At 41.3% G+C, this 22,000-nt stretch overlaps 2 protein-coding genes across 9 annotated transcripts in view; one reads left to right on the plus strand and one right to left on the minus strand.

The window, feature by feature from the left end:
• HBP1 (HMG-box transcription factor 1) overlaps positions 1 to 9,144 on the plus strand; it is a 34,017-nt gene extending 24,873 nt beyond the window's left edge. For all 8 annotated transcript variants that reach the window (XM_032761362.2, XM_032761366.2, XM_058425812.1 and 5 more), the window contains 3 exons: positions 1,781 to 2,098; positions 6,497 to 6,638; positions 8,041 to 9,144. In XM_032761362.2, the coding sequence (XP_032617253.1) occupies positions 1,781 to 2,098; positions 6,497 to 6,638; positions 8,041 to 8,058 (478 nt within the window). In that variant the 3' untranslated portion in view covers positions 8,059 to 9,144. The remainder of the gene's footprint in view (positions 1 to 1,780; positions 2,099 to 6,496; positions 6,639 to 8,040) is intronic.
• Positions 9,145 to 9,155: 11 nt separating this feature from the next.
• COG5 (component of oligomeric golgi complex 5) overlaps positions 9,156 to 22,000 on the minus strand; it is a 379,224-nt gene continuing 366,379 nt past the window's right edge. Inside the window, exons 20-22 of the mRNA XM_032761356.2 lie at positions 17,669 to 17,795; positions 17,113 to 17,192; positions 9,156 to 10,193 (exon numbers count right to left, since the gene is read on the minus strand). Of these exons, the coding sequence (XP_032617247.1) occupies positions 10,079 to 10,193; positions 17,113 to 17,192; positions 17,669 to 17,795 (322 nt within the window). The 3' untranslated portion in view covers positions 9,156 to 10,078. The remainder of the gene's footprint in view (positions 10,194 to 17,112; positions 17,193 to 17,668; positions 17,796 to 22,000) is intronic.

Here is a 22,000-nt window from a genome sequence, read left to right on the forward strand (position 1 = left end):
ACATTTGGGTACAGTTGCTTTAGTGAAGAGAATGAATACTTACCTAAGGTAGTATAGCAAAAGATGAAGCTGTTTTTAAAGACTCTATGTCATTACTGCTGCAGTAATGTTAGTCATTGAATTTTGTGATTGAATATTTAAAACTGATTTAAGTTGTATCCATAATGGAAGTAGATGATAGTTATATTTGTGCCACTAGATGGTGGAGTTTTCAAATTTTAGTAATTAGTTTACCCAGTATCTTTTAGTATTTTAAATTGTAATCATTTTCCATCAGTAGAAATGGGTAATTTTGTGTCAGTGCTGAAGTTTGCTATTTTTCTAAATTATGTATGGGAGGGGCTGAAGATATCTTACAGAAACTGCAAACCTAGAAGGCAGACATTGTTTTCCTGACATAATACTGATTGCTAAGCATTCATTAGGTAATTTTGGAGGCATAGTTTAAGTACATTTATTTCATGCAATACTTTCAGAAAAAAGACATTGTGTGCTTGATAATTGGTAGAAGTCATATACTGTGTGTAGTCAGTGGCATGGACCGCCCTCATTCCTTTGGCGGTTTCCATCTATCTTTAGGATTTTGTAATCTCATGTTTTACCTTTAGGCAGATGGTATTCCTGTAGCTAATATTAACCTATTTTGATGTATTACTGGAATTTCTGTTTCAGGGAAGGAAGTGGGAGCTAGGTTCAGGTTAGAAGCTGAATAAAAGGTTTCCTGCCAAGAAGATAGAAAAGTACTATAGGCAGAAAGAGAGTTAATGCTGGAACAAAAGATAATTCTTTAGCTTATTTCCATGTCTATGTAAACTAAACATACAGAACAAAATGTGGCCTTTCCTGACAAAGACGGGTTTTTACAATGAACTTTATGTTATTAGGCTATGTTATAGTTCATGGATGGCCTTTCTGGAGACTGATGTAAGTATGGCTTTCTTTACCAAAACAAATGACCCAGATTATTGGGCATTTTAAGTTCCTTTATTTACTTTTTATTTTTTTTGAGACGGAGTCTCACTGTGTTGCCCAGTTGGAGTGCAGTGCCGTGATCTGCCTCCCGGGTTCAAGCGATTCTCCTGCCTCAGCCACCTGAATAGCTGGGATTACAGGCATGTGCTGCCACGCCTAGCTGATTTTTGTATTTTTGGTAGAGATGGGATTTCACCATGTTGCCCAGGCTGGTCTTAAACTCCTGACCTCAGGTGATCCATCCACCTCGGCCTCCCAAACTGTTGGGATTACAGGCGTGAGCCACCAGGCCTATCCTTAAGTTCCTTTAGCCACATTTAACAGCTTTTCACTGCCTTTCCCAACCTTTTGTTTTCTCTAGTATTTAGTCCTTAGGCCTGGTATGTTGCCTGCCACTCCATTTTAATTTTCTAGGTCTGGGTGCCTATAGGCCAAGAAACCATATTGTCAAATTTGTCCAGAAATGAATTTAAAGTAAGAATAAGTGGGTTGTGTAGGATTTGGAGGAGTTACTTGCTATGAATAAAATATGCTGATTATAACATTCCTTTGGGGGGTTCAAAGTGTTTTTTAAGCTTTTGTATTATCTGCAGAGGTTTTTTTAAAAAATTAATTTTAGTTAGCACATACACAGATTTCATTTTATAAGCAACTGTCAGTGGCAAAAGTTGTTAGTGTTGGTAACATGATACAGGGGGAAATGCACTGAAATTTCCAATCAGATGTTAAGTTTGTTTTTTTAACCTGCTTTTTAGAAATCAGAGAATTCGAAATTGAATTAAAATCTTATTTTTTTTTAATTTTATAGCTATGACTTCACACCTATGGATTCTTCCGCAGTTTATGTGTTAAGTAGTATGGCTCGCCAGCGTCGTGCATCTTTGTCTTGTGGAGGACCTGGTGGTCAAGACTTTGCAAGATCTGGATTCAGTAAAAACTGTGGCTCACCTGGATCATCACAGCTCTCTTCCAATTCTTTGTATGCTAAAGCTGTCAAAAACCACAGCTCAGGGACTGTGAGTGCCACTTCTCCTAATAAGTGCAAAAGACCAATGAATGCCTTCATGCTTTTTGCCAAAAAGTACAGAGTTGAATATACTCAGATGTATCCAGGGAAAGATAACAGGTAAAAATAGTGATAATTCTGATTATAATAAATGAGTAACACTTCAATACGGTTCATGGTAACTGGAATAGTTAAGTAAACTTATTCTTTAATAGCTTTTATTCAACTCTTATGTTGACTTTTTTTTTTTGAGACGGAGTCTCGCTGTGTCACCCAAGCTGGAGTCCAGTGGTATGATCTGAGCTCACTGCAACCTCCGCCTTCCAGGTTCAAGAGATTCTCCTGCCTCAGCCTCCCAAGTAGCTGAGACTATAGGCACCCACCACTATACCCGGCTAATTTTTTGTATTTTTGGTAGAGACAGGGTTTCACTATGTTGGCCAGGCTGATCTCGAACTCCTGACCTCGTGATCCACCCACCTCGGCCTGACCTCGTGATCCACCCACTTCGGCCTCCTAAAGTGCCGTGATTACAGGCATGAGCCACCATGCCCAGCCAGGTTGACTTTAAAGTAAAAAGTTTAAGTGGAATTTTTAGGGTTATATGTAATTATTTTATAATACGTAGACAATTAGGTTACCTACCTTAGTAGTAAGCATCTACCTTTTATTATTTGTGCTGTAGCCCAGGCTGCAGTACAGCGGCGCAACTCACTGTAGCCTCTATCTCCCGGGCTCAATTCTCCCACCTCAGCTTCCTGAGTGGCTGGGATTACAGGCACATGCCACAACACCCAGTTAATTTTTGTATTTTTTGTAGAGATGGGGTTGTGCCATGTTGCCCAGGCTGGTCTCAAACTTCTGGGTTCAAGTGATCTGCCTGCCTCCCAAAGTGCAAGATCTACCTTTTAAAATCATGTTATTTACCTGTTAGTGGACACAGTTCTAACAATTAACTGTTCCATGTTTATGGAACAGCTTTTCACATGAGCAAACTATGGATTGTATGGGGAACTGGCAGTTTGTAGCAAGTTGCCAGAGTTGTCAAAACGCTGAACTTAAGAGCTGTCCTCAGTAGAAGCTGGGAATAAAAATCAGCTCAAGTCCTTCCTACTCTGTTGCCTGTACCCTCACTCATCTCCAAGTCCTCTACTACTGAATCCCTCTCAAACCAGAGTCACGTTCTCCATATATTAATAACGCTGTCTTCTTCCAGTCTTTGTACCCTGAGGATCAGAACTACCATTTCCTTTATCTTGATATCATGAGAAAAGTCAGATGTAACACAGTAATGAATAGCTTTGTTCTAGTTCCTTTAGATACATAAGTGTGTAATTAGTGAGTCAAGAATTCTAAGAGCCTTTTTTTGTTTGTTTTTTTGTTTTGAGGCGGAGTCTCACTGTCATCCAGGCTGGAGTGTAGTGGCAGGATCTTGGCTCACTGCAACCTCTGCCTTGTCAGTTCAAGCGATTCTCCTGCCTCAGCCACCCGAGTAGCTGGGATTATGGGCATGCGCCACTACACCCAGCTACTTTTTTGCATTTTTAGTAGACATGGGGTTTCACTATGTTGGCCAGGCTGATCTCAAACTCCTGAGCTCAAGTGATCCGCTTACCTTGGCCTCCCAAAATGCTGGGATTACAGGCATGAGCCACTGGGCCCAGTGCTAAGAGCCTTTTTAAATACTATTGAAATTTTTTAACTCTTGGATCTGTCAGTCATTTGTGTGACTTTTGGCAATTAATCTAAGTTGTAATCCATTTCTTCAGTAAAAAGAGTGGGTTTAACTATGTTTTTAAAAAAAAGTTAGTTTGGAAGTCTACTTCTCTGTGACTGACTTTTAGGCTTTAAAGACATTTTAAGAATAATTTGTACCTTTCCCCTTGCTCAGTTTTTGTTTTTCCTGAGAAAATGACTGGCCTTAGATTTAGTGACAGGTACATGCTGCATTTCTCTTTTTGTACATTTCTGGTATTTAATTATTAAACATATCTGACATCTAGAAACAGGATTCACGTCCCTGTAAGTCTCTTCCCCGCCAGTAGTTGAGAATGTCAGCTGGGATGCATTCTGTATTTATTTCCAATTCTGGGGAACTGGACTATCCTGATTATAAGGAGTGTAAATCTCATTTTATCTTTAGATGTTTTGTTTTCTGATCTTTTTATAGGATCTCTAAATCAGGTTATACCCTTTATTGCTCAAAAATCTTTTTTTTTTTTTTTTTTTTTTTTTTTGAGACGGAATCTTGCTCTGTCACGCAGGCTGTAGTGCAGTGGTGTGATCTCGGCTCATTGCAACCACTGCCTCCCAGGTTCAAGTGATTCCGCTGCCTCCCAGGTTCAAGTGATTCTCCTGCCTCAGCCTCGAGTAGCTTGGACTACAGGCATGCACCACCACACCTGGCTAATTTTTTGTAGTTTTAGTAGAGATGGGGTTTCACCTTGTTGGCTAAGCTTGTTCTCGAACTCCTGACCTCAGGTGATCTGCCCACCTCTGCCTCCCAAAGTGCTGGGATTACATATGTGAGCCACCGTGCCCAGCCATATCTGATATTTTCTTTGCATTTTAGCATTGCTCCCATGAGATATACTGGTAATCATCTAACATTGAGGGCCATCAGATGTCACCTATCTCTAAACTGAATGGGATAAATCATAATTTTGGAATTGGATTTTTCCCTGTCTCTAATAAAGCTGCCTTAATTCAGTGAATAAAGAAATTCTCATTTGGAGGCAAATTCTGAGGGAATGGAGACTAGAATAGGTCAGAGACGTAGCTCATTTTAAGTTGCTATAAATGTCCATCTGGATGTAACATTCACTGCAGAAATAATCTTTAGATGTGTATATTTTACATTTGTTAGGGAATACAGAGTATAGTCTATAGCATTGTGTACATTTCATTACCTGTCATCTTTTAGCTTAAAATAATAAATGTTTCCCAAGTGCCACCCCCTTCAGAAACATCTCTTATTCTTTCCTACTGTGGATGACTGAGATGGTGTGAATATTTATTGAATTGTTTAAATGTGTCAACCATTATATGGTACCTTTAACCCAAGACTAAAAGTTTTTTTTTTTTATGGGTTCTGCAAATGGAATATAAAAATTGGTTTTCATTTTATTATTTATTTTTGAGACAGAGTCTCGTTCTGTTCCCCAGGCTGGCAGTGCAGTGGCGGGATCTCGGCTCACTGCAACCTCTGCCTCCCGGGTTCAAGCGATTCTAGTGCTTCAGCCTCCCCAGTAGCTGTGATGACAGGCATGTGCCATCATACCTGGCAAATAGTAGAGACGGGGTGATGGGGTTTCACCATGTCAGCCAGGCTGGTCTTGAACTCGTGGCCTCAAATGATCTGCCCGCCTTGGCCTCCAAAAGGGCTGGGATTACAGGCATGAGTCACAACGTCCAGCCCAAAAATTGGTTTATAATACAGGAAAATGCAGCACAATGTTTAACTGCATTAACTTATTGGATAAAAAGACAAATACACTTGTAGGAGAGCTTCTGTGGTTTACTGTTTGAAGGCACAAATGCCTGTTGCTTTGGCTTCCATATCAGTCAGTATAAAAATCACTTGATGTGCTTTGTGCAAAATTTCCAGGACCTTATGTTTTATATTGGTGTCACGAAGTGAATGGTTAAAAGCTCTTAATAGAAGGAAGGTGGTTTACATCTGTGTGCCCTAGGTGAGACTGTTTTTAGTAGGTTTCATACCAGAGTAACAAACAGGAGAAAATAGCTTCTAATATTTGTCATGATGTAGTCTATCAGTTTAACTTCTTACCATTTTGAGTTTATCCAGTTTTCTCAAGTAATAAAAAATACTGTCTAAAGGTTTACTTGGTTTTCTCTTAAGAGAGAAATAGTAAGATATGCATAGTTTTTTTTTTTTTTTTTTTTTTTTTTGAGACGGAGTCTTGCTCTGTCACCCAGGCTGGAGTGCAGTGGCGCGATGTCGGCTCACTGCAAGCTCCGCCTCCCGGGTTCACGCCATTCTCCTGCCTCAGCCTCTCTGAGTAGCTGGGACTACAGGTGCCCGCCACCACGCCCGGCTAATTTTTTGTATTTTTAGTAGAGATGGGGTTTCACCATGGTCTCGATCTCCTGACCTCGTGATCCGCCCGCCTCGGCCTCCCAAAGTGCTGGGATTACAAGCGTGAGCCACCACGCCCAGCCTAAAATATGCATAGTTAATTCTACACTTTCACTGTGATTGTGTGAATGAAAAAAGACCTTTATCAAAACTATTTGATAGGTTACGGGCACAAATAGAGAGTAAGATTAGCTTTTAGTACAAGTTGAATACTTTATGCTGCTGATACGAAACAGTGGATTATTTGATTCGGGATTTTACTGGAAATGAGCATTGTGGCCTTGACCTTTTCCCATCTGTATGATAGACAAGATTTTCATCTTTTTTAACTTCACATTTTTCTCCTGAAGTAGCAGCACTTGACATGAGATTTATGAAAAATGTGTGCCTTCAGCATTGTGTAAATATTTATTTTACAGAGCCATAAGTGTGATCCTTGGTGACAGGTGGAAGAAAATGAAGAATGAAGAGAGAAGAATGTACACATTAGAAGCAAAGGCTTTGGCTGAAGAACAGAAACGTTTAAATCCTGACTGTTGGAAGAGGAAAAGAACCAATTCAGTATGTTTCAATAGTGTTAAAAATTATCTTGCCTTATCCGTGTAGGTGTACTGGCATGTTGGGGCAGTTGTTACAACCTTTACGAGGTTGTGTTGATGCTATCTCTAGCATTTTTATACTTCAAAACCTAATAATGTTATATAAAGACTACCTTTCCTCAAGTGTCATTTACTCTTAGCATGGAAAGTCGAAATCTCAGGCAAGCTTTAAAAAGAATGTTCTAAACATTGAATTGGAAAAATAATTTTGGAATGCAGTGTTTCTAGTTAGTTGGGTTGAAAGATAAGCATTATTAATCCATTAATATCACAGTAGAAAATTTCTCTAATTTTTGGTATGTCTCAACAGCTTTTTTTCCTTAATTGGTGAGGGACCAATAAGGCTGGAGGTGTGGGGGTATGTTAGCTGCCATTCATGGGGGACTTGTGCCATTGGCACAGAATTTCTAGATGGAAAAATTTCAAGGAGGAGAAGAAATAGGCCCAGGAATGGTGGCAAACAAGTCTGTATGATAAGCTATCTTGGATAGACTTGTTTCTTATAACTTTTCCATTACTAAACTAGCATCTTTTAGGTTCAGCGTTTTTAGATTAATTGCAAAAAATTGCATGTGATACAGTGGGGTCAATTTGAAGTATCAATAAAAAATGAAGGGGAGATACCAATAGTTTAGTTTATAGTAGGAGGGCTGGCCAAATATATTTTAAATTCATTCTGTGTACATGTGCCTGTTTGTTTCTTAGTAAAATGCAGGTCACATCTGTTTAAATGTTTCAACAATTTCTTTAAAAATAGTGGTCAGTAGTCAGATGAGAGGGTGGCTGAACTGAGTTTTGGAAGTTCTTGGTTAATTTAGAATTTCAGGTGTTCGGACGTTTCCTGTATCCCTTTTCTGTTCATCCTAGTCAGTGTCTTATCATTGCATACATTTTCTGGATGCTTGAGCCATCAGGTATCAGCTAGCTTTTTAAAATCACCTTTAGGCCGGGCGCGGTGGCTCACGCTTGTAATCCCAGCACTTTGGGAGGCCGAGGAGGCGGGCGGATCACGAGGTCAGGAGATCGAGACCACGGTGAAACCCCATCTCTACTAAAAATACAAAAAATTAGCCAGGTGTGTTGGCGGGCGCCTGTAGTCCCAGCTACTCGTAGAGGCTGAGGCAGGAGAATGGCGTGAACCCGGGAGGCGGAGCTTGCAGTGAGCCGAGATTGTGCCACTGCACTCCAGCCTGGGTGACAGAGCAAGACTCCGTCTCAAAAAAAAAAAAAAAAAAAATCACCTTTAAGAAAGCAGTATTTTCTAATAGTAAATTTATAAATATCTTATACATCTTAGATTTCATATATAGGATTACTGTGTATTGATTTGTACACATTCACTGAGTTTAATTTTATTTCCACAGGGCTCACAACAACATTAAACCAGGATGCTTATGTTCTTAAGTCTATTTGCATATACATTGACTCTTGATGGAAAGACTTAAGTAAGAAGATCAAGGTCTCACCATTTGTCCTCAATTCGTGTGACCATAAGATACTGATAGCATTGAGTCTTGAAATGATTTAATAATATGAGTGAGGATTTGCTTTCTCCATTAGAGCATTAAGCTAAAACTATCAACATTTTAAACCAAATTGCCTTATTTTTTCTTCCGAACTTCATATATGTCTATCAGGTAATATAGGCTTGAAAATCGATATCCTGTGGTGCTAAAGTACAGTAGAAAGAGAGGAGAAGTGTATACATGTTTTATTTTAAATTGTACGAAAGGGGAATTTAAAAAATATGTAACTGCTGTTTATACATTGGCTCCTTACTGCTTATTAATCTGTATTGTACACATGATGGAATGAAGCAGAAGCTGGGAGTCGGCCTTTCCTTGAGTAACCACCACATGGCTCAGCATCTGTGCCAAACATAGGCGCTCCTAGTCTGGTCAGTGCCAAGAGGCTACCAGAACATGTGGCAGGTGGCTGGTGTTGGTGTCCCAGCCTAAGAGCCACCTGCTACAGTTACCATGGCATGCTGAGTTGATGCACCAGGTGGCAGCAGCCATCCGTTATTTCCAGTGGAGACCTAGCCCAGGCCAAGGTAAAGTTAGTTAATAGCATTGGGATATAGTCACTGTAATGGTGCTATTAACAGTCAACACCATTGTATTTTTTAACTTCGTGTTCTGTATCTCCTCAGCCATGTATCTTAAATATATTTTGTCATCATAATCTTTATGGTGGGGGCAGACTTTGCACTTATTGCAGTGCAACACTTGCACTTTAATTTTCCTCCAACTGTCTAAAATTAGAGCAAATACATTGGCAATACAGCTGCTTTTGCTCTGAGCTACAATCATGGCTTTTCATGTTACTTACCAAGTGGTGTTTCTGGTTAGGAATCACAGCTGTAAAATTGATTTCAGTTCATTACACTTCTTCATGATGTTGCCCCTAAATTTTGCACACTATATTCTTGTATATTATTTCAAATAAATGGAAAAAAAAGTTGCTTATCTCTGACGTCTACTGATTAATCTTGGCTGAATTTTATTTATGAGTTCTCAGAATAACAGGTTCAGGAGATGGAAAACATAAGGCAAATTCCTAACACTGCTAATTAGGAGGCTGCTGATGATGGGATTTTAAAAATTAAAAACAAAAATGTTAATAGTGGAACAAGAGCCATCAGAAAATAAGGACTTAGATTATCTACTATTTATAGAGAATTGCTATAGAATAAAAATTTTTATTTTTCATGTGGCATCTTTGTTACAAGGTTAAACAGCCCAAAGGTCTTCTTTTAATAACATGACTACGTATAACAAAAGCCTTGCTTTATTTAAAGAAAGATCCAGTATGACATACTTAAACAAGGCCATTTAACCTTGTATCTTAGTTTGGGGATGTGCCAGTGGTTCCTCAACTTTGTTGTCTATTGGAATCATTTTGGGGATTTTTTTTTTTTTTTTAAATACTGGTGTCAGGCTCCCACTCCTAGACATGTTAATTAATATGGAGTGCAAGTTGGGCATCAGGATTTAAAAAAAATCCCCTGGTGATATGAATGTGCAGCCAAATTTGGAAACCACTGAGCTACATGCCCATTTAGTGAAGAAGGCAGGGTTGGGGGAAGCAGGGTACATATTATATAACTTGAGTACCCATAGGAGGACTTGGTTATGGATGGGAAAGAAATTTTAGCCTTGTACAAAAATCTTAAAGAGGAAAACATCTTTCTGGAAAAAGCAGGTCCATGGAATTAAAAGGTTGTGATGACTCAACATTTTTATGCTAAAGTATAAGTGCTAAAGAGGTAAACGTCTATAGGAAATACAGATCAATTACATTCTTAAAATAGTAGATAGTAGCTGTCTTTTGGAGTATGTGTTTAACTGCCAACTATGAATGGGTTAGCACAAAGTGGAGATGAACAAAGATTTCATATCATTACTGAAGAGCAGACATAGCCTTTTGAAGCAGCTGAACCATTATGGGATAAACTGGTGCAAATTCTTTGCCTTCTCGACTTCTCACTGATTGAACATAAGCTTCCAGGGCTCCCCTGAAAACCAAAATGAAAACAATGTCAAAATATTACATAAATCACATAAAACAGATAAGGGGATACCAATATATAAAAATTAATAATCTCATTTCTGGAACTGTTAATGCTCAGTTTCACAAGCCAAGTGACCAACAGCCTTCACTCATTTACTGGTAGTGTTACTATGGTTACTACGTTTAGTATGAAAAACTATAACCATGTTTTCAGTCTGCATTGTTCTTAGTGGTCTAGTCATATACTCAGAGTCCTCTGGCTGTGTAAATATGTTCTCAATTTCCCTTTTCCCTGCTTCCCTGCTGAAGACACCTGCAACGGAATGGGCATTTGTGCCTACTCCCAGAGCTCATGAGGGGCATCCTGCACCTCTGAAAGGCACGCTCAAGAGTACAAGGGGATAGGGCCCTTTGGCACATTCGGTAACACCAGTAGATGCATTATATTCCTGTTATTTGGTGAACTATGAACAACCAACAACTAGAATAAGTGCTCTTGGGCTGTAATGGCAAAATACATGATCGGGAAGCAGTCTGAATTTAATCAAGGGGATGTGGTACCATTCCATTATTTGTGATTATGATCTCATGGATTAGGTTGGGGGTTAGCAAACTGCTTGCAGGCTGAATCTGGCCTGATGCTTGTTCATTTATATATTGTCTGTGGCTGCTGTCACACAATGGCATAGTTGAATAGTTGAGGCAGAGACCATGTGGCTTGCAAAGTCTGAAATATATCTGGCCCTTCTTTTACAGAAAAAGTTCGTTAGTCCCTGAACCAGATCATCTGTTTAAGTGGAGCTAAAAAGACTGGCTACGAGATTAATTTTTAATTATTGGTCTATTTAAGTACCAGGTACACAAATACATTTTTGTCATAATTATATTTTCTTCAAAATTTCAGTTTGAGGTTGGAGCATTTGTATAAAGATGTAAGTTAATACCATTACTCAGCTCACATACAATAGCACTTAAGTGGTTTTCTTTTTGCTCTCAAATACTGAAAATACTAATCTAATTGGGTTCGTTCAAGATTTTTCATTGAATTGTGGGGAATACACTTCCCCAGAGTCTGGCTATCACTGATCAGTTTGTAGTGCCCTTCATCCCACCAGCCACTGTCATATGTAAAGGGATTTCAGATCTCTTAAGTTCCAGCCCTCGACCTCCCCCTCCTGATCTCTGCTTCTTCCTGTCCTCTGGACAGTTTTATCTGACTTGCTTCCAGGTAGCCCTCAAACTCACTTGTCAAAAAATTGGGGCAGCGTTCTGTTGGCCTTCCCTTATTTCAACAAAGGGCTCCATCAACTTAAGGTCTCTAAGTTCTTTTCCCCTCCTGCACCGAAACAATTACCAAATCCTATTAATTTGCTACACACATTTCCACATCCAGTCCCTCCTCTCCCCTTTGCTTCACTTTGAACCCTTGCTATCTTGTGCCCTAATGATTGCTGTAGCCTCTTAAGGTGGTGAGCATCCTACTGCTGTTTTCTCCCCTGTTCTGGTCAGTCTTCCATATTACAGCAAGAGATCTCCCCGAGAAGTATTACAGCACTTGCCATGCCCTATTTATAGGAAATCTGGAAAGGTCTGACTTCTCTATCAATGGCCTTGACTTGGCAGGATCCAGCATTTTGGAATCCCTGAAGGCTGGTTCTATGCTCTGGTCAGTGCCTAGACTCAACCCAACTGAATACCAGCTTCATCATCAAGCTGCTTCCAGCCCTCTGTGCTACTGCTGGGTTTTAGATAGCCTGATGTGGCCTAAAAAGACCCTCAAATCATTAGTTTCCATTTTTGTGTTACCAAGTAATGTGCAAAGCATATTTGCCCCATTTGTATGGCCCAACCTGACTGCCCACCTAGGGAAAGATCAAGGGTGTTTGTTCATACATTACTATGAAATAAAGCTGTCTCTGCCTAACAAAGTAGGGGGTGCCAAAGGGCCTGTTTATCTTTGGCCATACTGGATGTTTCAGTTAAAGAGCCACATTCTCTTAGCACTTTGCACATTATCTTCCTTATCCTTAGAATACCCTTCCTTGTTTGCTTTCTTGCGCAGCTCTTTATCTCTTAGGACTTCGCTTCAAATGCTCCCTTTTAAGAAAAGCCTTTCTTAACTCCAGGCAGCAGGAAAGAATGGAAACCATCTTGGAGTCACACAGGTTTGTGAAACGATCTAACTTCTTTATCAACAGCCTTGACTCAGTAGGATCCGGCATTCTGGAATCCCTGAAGGCTGGCTCCATGCTCTGGTCAGGGCAGGAGTACTTTAAATCAGGTATGTAGGGGGATAGGCAAGCCCTTACTGAGGAAGTGTAGCTTTTTTTTTTTTTTTTTTGAGATGGAGTCTTGCTCTGTCGCCCAGGCTGGAGTGCAGTGCCACGATCTCGGCTCACTGCAAGCTCCGCCTCCCGGGTTCACGCCATTCTCCTGCCTCAGCCTCCCGAGTAGCTGGGACTACAGGCGCCTGCCATTGCACCCGGCAAATTTTTTTGTATTTTTAATAGAGACGGGGTTTCACTGTGTTGGCGAGGATGGTCTCGATCTCTTGACCTCGTGATCCGCCCGCCTCGGCTTCCCAAAGTGCTGGGATTACAGGCGTGAGCCAGAAGATGTGCAGCTGTTTTAAATAACATGTAAGTTCATACCATTACTCAGCTCACATACCCAGTTTCAAGTCCCAGCTAACATACCACTCTCAACTGGCATGCAAGATGGTATTTAGTGCTCTTAGAGAACAATGTTTTGTGAGATGCCTTAGTTCAACCAGAGCTGACCCTGAATGGAGATACGTGTCTCTGAAAAAAACTTGCTTCTTCTAGTAATATGCTTCTAGTTGGTACGCCATCCTGGGAAATTGTCTCCACTCCCCAAATGTAGTCCCTACAGAATCATACACAGTAAAGAAATCCCCAAGGGCTCATCTGTCTTTAAGACACCGAGGTGTCTTATTCTGGAATAAGAAGGTATAAGAAGTGTTTAAATTCACAGGAACTATAATCGTTTCATAGTGAATGGATTAGATATATTTGATGGACAAAAATCAACTTAGTTTCGTTGGCATTTAAAAGGATAAGACATCACGTAAGTTACACAATATGGAGAAGAAAGATCAGAAATGAATTTGGTTAGATTTTTGGGTAGTCATCAAAAACACCATCAGAAGTATGGGGAAAAAACATTAAGCTGCCCTCCCACATGAAATTACAGCAAGATTTTCGAGTACTTATTAAATTACTTCATTTGCTTAAGCAAAACATTAGCTTTCTTGGAAGTCAGGCCAAGCGTTATGTAACAGTCTTAACTCTGGTTTGTAACCAAAATAAGTAGATTATTGAGGTTATCCTTATTGGGAAAAAACAAAACACGATTAGTAGAGGAATGGTGTGTGGTAACATGGCAACACTGCTCAACATGACAAAAACTAGCCAAGTGGAGGTTTTCATAGAAAACAACATTGATTTTTGTCAGGCATTTAAATATTCAGTGTGATTAGTAAGTACTGAAATGCATAAATGACTTAAAGATACACTACAAGCCTCAATAAGCAGTTAAGCCCAGGTTTTTCCCTGGTTCCATCCTCCCTCTTGGTCCTATTTCAGGCACTCCACTCACAGAACTGATAGGTAGCTAGTGACATAGGGGTACCAGGAGGAGAAACATTTCCCTCCATCAATGGAGATCTTGGGAGTTCTACAGAAATACAGAGAAGCTGAGGGAATGGCTTCCAGACTGTGGACCCTGGACCATGGCGAGAGGGCAAGGGATCCAAGGATGCACATGGCACCAAACATTCTCTGATGGTGTAGATAAAAGTACCACTAGGCTAATAAGGTCTGTGAACATTTTTGACATCATAAAAGTGTACTCCTACTCAAAGAGGGCCATAAGAAGAAGAGTTGCTCTCCACGGCAAATATCCAGAGTAAACGGATCTGAGGCCAACCCCACTGCTGTTACAGAGCTTGAGAAATCTTTCCATCAAAGACTCATTCTTTATCTTTATTGAAAACGCATTCAGCACTTACCCACAGGCATGAGCTAGGCGGCTGCCTCTGCATCTGAGGGAGCACACGTGTCTGGAGCACTTGCCTGATGCAGGCTGAACACAGAAAACTGCCCCCCTTTACACCACTTGGTCCCATGAGTAAGTAATTACTCTGATTTTCAAATGAACTTGACTGGTATTCATTTAAGCTCCAGAAAGCATCTGGTGTCAGAAGAAAACAGGAAGGCAGGATAGTTCACTATTTCCCATTTATTCAGCAGCAGTAGTTACACTATCCTCAATTTGCCCTATTTTATGACAACCTAACATATTACGCTGGGAGGAACAGAATGAGTATACAACAAGGTTTGCCCCAGAAGCTAAAACAAATTTACTGACATTTAAAGAGCAATACTCACCCTCAGTTTGTCTACAGGGGAAAGAAATTCATCCACTGATGCTTCAGTATGCAAGAACAAAATTGTTTTCCAATAATACATAAGAAAGAACATTCTCTAGGACAAAAGTCCCCTCCTTGCCAAGAGCCTGGGGTTCATCAGGAGTACAGTATTTTTTTGAATCCCTGAAGGACAGCTCAATTTTTTGCTAAGGGCATGAAGGTTCTGGAATCAGCCATGTGTGGAGGGATGGATATGCCTTTTTAAAAAAGCATGACAGTATTTCTGAGCATGATTTTCAGTTGCTAAATATAGGCTTAGCAACAGCACTGCTGATGAAATCACTCAGGAGACATTTTTAAAGAGAAGCAAAAGAAAACAGATTTGTGATGTACCCACAGCAAGATAACTGTTTTGGATGAACTCATTCCAACTTGTTAAGATGACAAAAATGACCAACTTGTTAAGATGAGAAAAATGAATGTGTTCAATTAACTGAATCCTCTTTTTAAGATTACCAAGTGTGTTGCAGCTGAGTGACTCTTTGGGACTCAGGAAAAATAATCCACACAGACATTGCAAATCCCTGTGTTAGCCCAGGTCCAAACTCCTCACCTAAATCCAAAGCCTTTCCCGAGGGCAGATTTTACCAGGAACATTCACCGGGGCTGGTAACCTCTCCCATTTCTGTGTCAGATGTTCATAGCTGAGTAACAGATAAGCAAGGAAAAAGAGCAGAGTCCGAGCTAATCTTTATCCACACATATGCCCAGAGGGCCAGTGGCTCATGTAGGATGTGGGCACCAAGCTTGAGGGCTCAGGGTCACTTCTGGAAACAAAGCTGACAGGCTGATGTTTCCTACTGACCTGTCATAGCTTCCTCAGCAGTCTTTCATCCTAACTGAAATATGACCCACTATGGCAGGGGTGCACGCCCTTGGCTGCACCCTGGACCTTCTTGGGGAGCTATAGAGAAATCCTGATACCAGGCCTACCCCAGAGATTCTGAGGTAGGCAAGGGTGAGAGACCTGGGCACTAGGAATTTTCCAAGCTGTGTAAATGATTCTTGTGTGCACATGTGGTTTAGAACCACCTCATCATATCAGCCCCACTCTGGCTTTAGGGAACTCAACTCATGACCTGGCACGGAGGCTAACAAAGGATCACTGGGTGCAGTGGGCCCAGACCAACAGAATTGGGATCCCCTGGGAGAGTTGAGAATGACTTCAAGAGCTATTTTAGAGGCACAACAGAGTGGGTTTGAGGAATAAGGATGACAGAAGAGTTGAATGATGATGTAAAGGTTTTCCGGCTTGGCTAGTTAGGTGATTGTGACCTCCCAACCAAGACAGGGAGTATAAGAGAATGAGAAGGTTTGAGAGAAAAGATTAGAATTATTTTGACCATTTTGGGGTTGAGATTTCTGTGGGTGGTGACATATGATAGCAGGTTTACTGGGCCTAGGCCCCATCAATAGGCAGTCACAGACCTATGGGCTCTTAAGTATAGAAGGGGCACTAGAGGCACGGGTCTGGACAAGCTCACCTGGGAACCAAGGCAGACGCAGGACGAGAAGAACAAAATATGGGAAATGGTAGCATTTAAGGAATGGCTAGAAGAAGATAATTCAGCAAATGACACAGAAAAAAAAATGGCCAGAGAAGTTAGAACAGAAACAGATGGCTGTGGTGTAATGCAAGCTCTGAGAGGACAGGGCCATATCTCGGCTTACTTCGTATCCTCGGTTCCTGGCCCAGGGCCTACCATGCTGATAAAATGTGAGCTCAGCATCAATAAAAATGTGCTGAGTCCCAGTTTATGAGTTTACAGAAGGAAATGGTGGTCAACTCTAGCTAAAGCTACAGAGTGGTAAGGTAAGAATGGGAATGTTTGGTGGCTGAGAGGTCTCTGGTGATGATGAGAGCAGTTGCAGGGAAGAGTGCTGCTTAATAAGCCATGTATGACAGTTAAAGCACCCCACCCTGGGCATGGTTGGGATACATGGGGGTGTGTGCAGGTGTGTGGGCAAGGGCACCTGCATATGTATGTAAATGCATTCATGGGGCACTACTGGAGGGCCATGGTATCCCAGCAGCTGCTGGGTTGTCCTTGTTTCCTCCTCAGAACTGTTTCGCACTTGGGTATTTTTAAAAGTTCACTCACATCTGTGTTCCACCAATTCAGTAACTGCAGCACACGAAAATGAAGTAAAAGATGTGGAGCTAGGGCAAAACTTTTCATAGCAGATGATGATTTTCAAAGGTACAAATGCATGGTCCTTAGGGTTGCATGGGACACAGGATTGCACATCAGGGATACGAAGGTTTGGAATGAAAGAAAGCAAAAGATGTTGTGGCCAACATTTCCAACTGCTGGTTGCTCCAGCACCTGTGCCTAGGCAGTGAGGTGGCCTGCCACCGGAAGATGCAGTCACATGTCCATGCCCCCAGGCACTGCTCCCTCATCCTCTCCTGCATCCCCACCCTCCTTGGGCTTCCAGCCCAGATGGGTGCCCCTGGAGCACCTGGCTTTACCTGATGAGGAGGAGCCTGTCCTTTTCAGATGGATGGTCATCCAGCCACTGAGAGAAGCGTGCGTGGGACCACTCTGCCCTCTGCAGGGTTGAAACACAATGAGAGAGAGTGCATACGCGTTCTTTAGTAAATGGCAGCAAGTGCTGGTTCGAAAAGCACTCTCAAATATTCCCAAGGTGAAACTGCCCCAAAACCTGTCCAAGGGAAGTGGGAAGGGTGCACAGGCCTTGGTGCACCTTCCTGACTACCAAGGAGCCTTCTAGATTTGCCAATTGACAGTGGGTCAGCAAAGAAAATGGGGCTGACATCAAAAATTCTTTATGAACACAAATTACTTGTGTCATTATTAAAGGTAAATTCTGGATGCATCAGGTAATTTTTTGCACTGCTGAGAAAGAAGACACTGAGCAGTGGGAGTTTTCCTTTTCTACTATCTATTCACTGTCAAAGATAGACATCAGCAACTAAACAAAGCAGCAGCGGGCCAGGAATCATTCAGTGAGTAGGGACTCAGGATTCACAAAGGTAATGGTTCTGGCTTGACTTTATTTGTTACCTGGAAAGGAGATTTCAGCTCAGCGGGTGCTCTCGTGAACAAAAACTGAATAATGATGCTGAACGGAATCACATCCCCCAACGCAGGACTATTGGCTACATGTTCACTTGCCTGGAAGAGCAGAGGTCTAGACGAGAAAAACAGAAGTTATTTCACACTGTTCAATACTGAAATAGGTGATTTGGTGGGAGAATCATTCTTCTTGTAGAATAGCATTTTTCCTAGACTGGCTACTGAAGGAACCCTCCACTGCTTAACCACCCTATGCAGCCTTGAGACGCCCACACGCCTCCACCCCCACATGCCCACATGCTCACAGGCTGATCTACCCTTCAGCTCCCATTTGACCCCCAGTTCATTGGTCTATGAGTCTGACATCCACTGGACTCAGCAAATGCTCCTTATAAAGTTCATCTAATTACTAGGCTAAAAGCAAAGAACAAAAGTAAAGCCTTCAAGTAGTTGTTATTAACAGATTCTTATCTTCATCAATCCTTTCGGCTTTTATTTAAAATAGAATCCTTCTTTGGACCATAATCAAATGTGGGTATACTCAAACATTTTCTACACAACTTTTCAAAAAGGCACATATGTCTTTGTATATACAAAGTTATTACTTTGCTGAACATTCCATCAAAAATTTATGCTTGCTCCCTTATACTATATTACATGTCTGGGTTTCACTGTCCACATTTTATAGAAGGAGCATGCAGGCAAATCCATTCCACTACCAATTATATATCACCTTGTGCAAAAGGCTGGCAAGAATTATTTGAACTGTTACTGGCTTTCAGCTCTTATGGATGAGAGCTGATTAGAAGTGGAGCTGTGGACATTGAATCCCAAGTGGTAAGATGGCAGCAACATCTCTTGACAGATCAGATAATGATTCTGAACCATGTAAAACAGCACTGTATCCTGGGGTCTTTCTTCACCCCAACTTAATTACTCTAATTATGAATGAAGGCCTGTACAAAATAGAGAAGCAAACTTCTTCCCTACACTAATGATAAGGTCAAGAGTCAAGAATGTTCTCCGTAGATAGCTGGTTCTCATTAGATACAGAATTATTATTAGTAAAGATGGCTTTATATTAACTATTCTACAAGTAAAAATCTATCTCTATCAAATAACATTATGTTGTAATATATTTTCCTTAGCTACTGGGGAAGCATTTCAGTCATTTATGTTGTCTATCACCAGAAAGCCATAAAGCTCCAAACCAGACATTCCATGAGAAGACGACTAAGGTCTTATGGCCACAGTGAAAACGTGATGTACCTGCCTTGAAAATCTGCAAGGCCCAAATAATTTCACAGTGTTCAATGCTGCAGAGCTTTAGGCGATCATTCAAGTATCTAAACAAATATGAAAACTTTGCTGAGAATATTTCAGATTTGTTTGTAGGCATCTCTGTAAGTCCTCTGTGTGGATGACATTGTGTTCATCTAGGTAAAAGCTCCTAGTTTTAACATAATTCTCATCATCAACAGTAGCAAGAGCTAACAAATATAGCACCTACAGTGTGTCAGACACAGTTTAAAGCTTTATAGAGGGTGAAGTTAGCAAGATGGTAGAATAGGAACTTCCTGGCTTCATTGCCCACCCACAGAAAATCCAACTAACAATTATCCACAGCCAAGAACATCTTTGTGAAGACCCCAAAACTTGCGAATGAGACTGAAACACCTACACAGAACACAGAACCATATAAAAACTGCATTAGAAGAGTAAGAGGCATGGTTTCACCTTGACCATATCACTCCTCCCACTCCTCCAAGTCAGCACAGAGCCACAGGGGGGATTCTGCTAAGCCCACGTTTTCTACAGAGGAAAAGAGAACTGAAAGCAGAGATCTAGCTTCCCTAGCATTCTGAGGTGCTTTGAAGGAAGCCCATGACTGTCTTGCCTCAAAGGGAATACTGCAGTAGCAGCAGGGCAAGATCTCCTGCTGTCAAACAAATCAAGAAGGTGGAGTTTGCAGTGACTGGTGTGCAGATCTGGGTGGTAGCTCTGTGTTCCTGCCAGCAGTGGCACCTGATCAGAGAGATCAGCTAATGGTCTACCCTACCTGCAGAGCTGAGTCGGCTGCTCCCAGAAGCTGAACAAGAAGTTCAACCTGGCTTGAGTCCCTAGAAAACGAGCCTCTATGCCCAGCCTCAGAGCCCACCCCAAGGCCCTACCCAGGAAAAGAGATGCCCACCACAGTGCATTTTTTGCAGAGAACAGGGGCTAGACTTGCCCAAACCCTGAAGTCCAAACAGCAGTGCCAAACAGTGGCTCCACCCAGTGTCAGAGCCCATCCCATGGTCCAGCCCAGGCAAGGACTATGGAGCATAACCTCTGGACCTGTCTAGAACAGTGATCCATCTAAACCTAGAGCCCAGCCTGCCGACCTGCCCAACTGCATAACCCAAATAGCAATACTCCCCAACAGGGGAATACACTTTGTGACCCTGCCAGATATCAGAAGCAATCACAGTTCCCAGCCAGCAGCTCCGCCTGATTGCAGAGGCCAGCCAGTAGTCTTGCTGGAAGGTGAAGCTCAGCCAGCAGCCGCATCCAAACTCAGAGCAAAGTCAGAGACCCAGCCAACTAGTGAAACTGACAGCAAGCTCTGCCTCCCTGGGGTTGATATCAGCTGACTCATCCAGAATCACAGGCTAAAATAAATAACGAAGTTAAATCTGTGCTAAAGAACACCTCTAAAGGACAGAAGAGGTGGCTGTCTCCTCAAATGCACAGACATCAATACAAGGACATGAAGATTATGAAGACTTAGGGGAATAATGATACCACCAAAAGAAATTAATAAAGCTCTAATAATGGACCCTAAAGAGATGGACATCTATGGAATGACTAACAAAAAATACACAACAATCCTCTTAAGGAAGTTCAGCAAACTACAAGAATATAAAAATAACAAGTTAAATGCAATCTGGAACACAATATATGAACAAAATGAAAAATCTGACAGAAAAACAGAAACTATAACAAAAACCAAATAGAAATCCTGGAAATGGAGACAACAACAACTGAACTGAAAAATTAAATAGCAAGTTTTTAAAATTTTCTTTTATTATTATTATACTTTTAAGTTTTAGGGTACATGTGCACAATGTGCAGGTTTGTTACATATGTATACATGTGCCATGTTGGTGTGCTGCACCCATTAACTAGTCATTTAGCATTAGGTATATCTCCTAATGCTGTCCCTCCCCACTCCCCCCACCCCACAATAGTCCCCGGAGTGTGATGTTCCCCTTCCTGTGTCCATGTGTTCTCACTGTTCAATTCCCACCTATGAGTGAGAACATGCGGTGTTTGGTTTTTTGTCCTTGAGATAGTTTACTGAGAATGATGTTTTCCAGTTTCATCCATGTCCCTACAAAGGACATGAACTCATCATTTTTTATGGCTGCATAGTATTCCATGGTGTATATGTGCCACATTTTCTTAATCCAGTCTATCGTTGTTGGACATTTGGGTTGGTTCCAACTCTTTGCTATTGTGAATAGTGCCGCAATAAACATACGTGTGCATGTGTCTTTATAGCAGCATGATTTATAGTCCTTTGGGTATATACCCAGTAATGGGATGGCTGGGTCAAATGGTATTTCTAGTTCGAGATCCCTGAGGAATCGCCACACTGACTTCCACAATGGTTGAACTAGTTTACAGTCCCACCAACAGTGTAAAAGTGTTCCTATTTCTCCACATCCTCTCCAGCACCTGTTGTTTCCTGACTTTTTAATGATGGCCATTCTAACTGGTGTAAGATGGTATCTCATTGTGGTTTTGATTTGCATTTCTCTGATGGCCAGTGATAATAAGCATTTTTTCATGTGTTTTTTGGCTGCATAAATGTCTTCTTTTGAGAAGTGTCTGTTCACGTCCTTCGCCCACTTTTTGATGGGGTTGTTTGTTTTTTTCTTGTAAATTTGAGTTCATTGTAGATTCTGGATATTAGCCCTTTGTCAGATGATTAGGTTGCGAAAATTTTCTCCCATCTTGTAGGTTGCCTGTGCACTCTGATGGTAGTTTCTTTTGCTGTGCAGAAGCTCTTTAGTTTAATTAGATCCCATTTGTCAATTTTGGCTTTTGTTGCCATTGCTTTTAGTGTTTTAGACATGAAGTCCTCGCCCATGCCTATGTCCTGAATGGTAATGCCTAGGTTTTCTTCTAGGGTTTTTATGGTTTTAGGTCTAACATGTAAGTCTTTAATCCATCTTTTTTTTTTTTTTTTTTTTGAGACAGAGTCTCGCTCTGTTGCCCAGGCTGGAGTGCAGTGGCGCAATCTCGGCTCACTGCAAGCTCTGCCTCCTAGGTTCA

This window comes from Hylobates moloch, unplaced genomic scaffold (assembly GCF_009828535.3).
Source record: "Hylobates moloch isolate HMO894 unplaced genomic scaffold, HMol_V3 SCAFFOLD_1, whole genome shotgun sequence".
NCBI classification, from domain to species: domain Eukaryota; kingdom Metazoa; phylum Chordata; class Mammalia; order Primates; family Hylobatidae; genus Hylobates; species Hylobates moloch.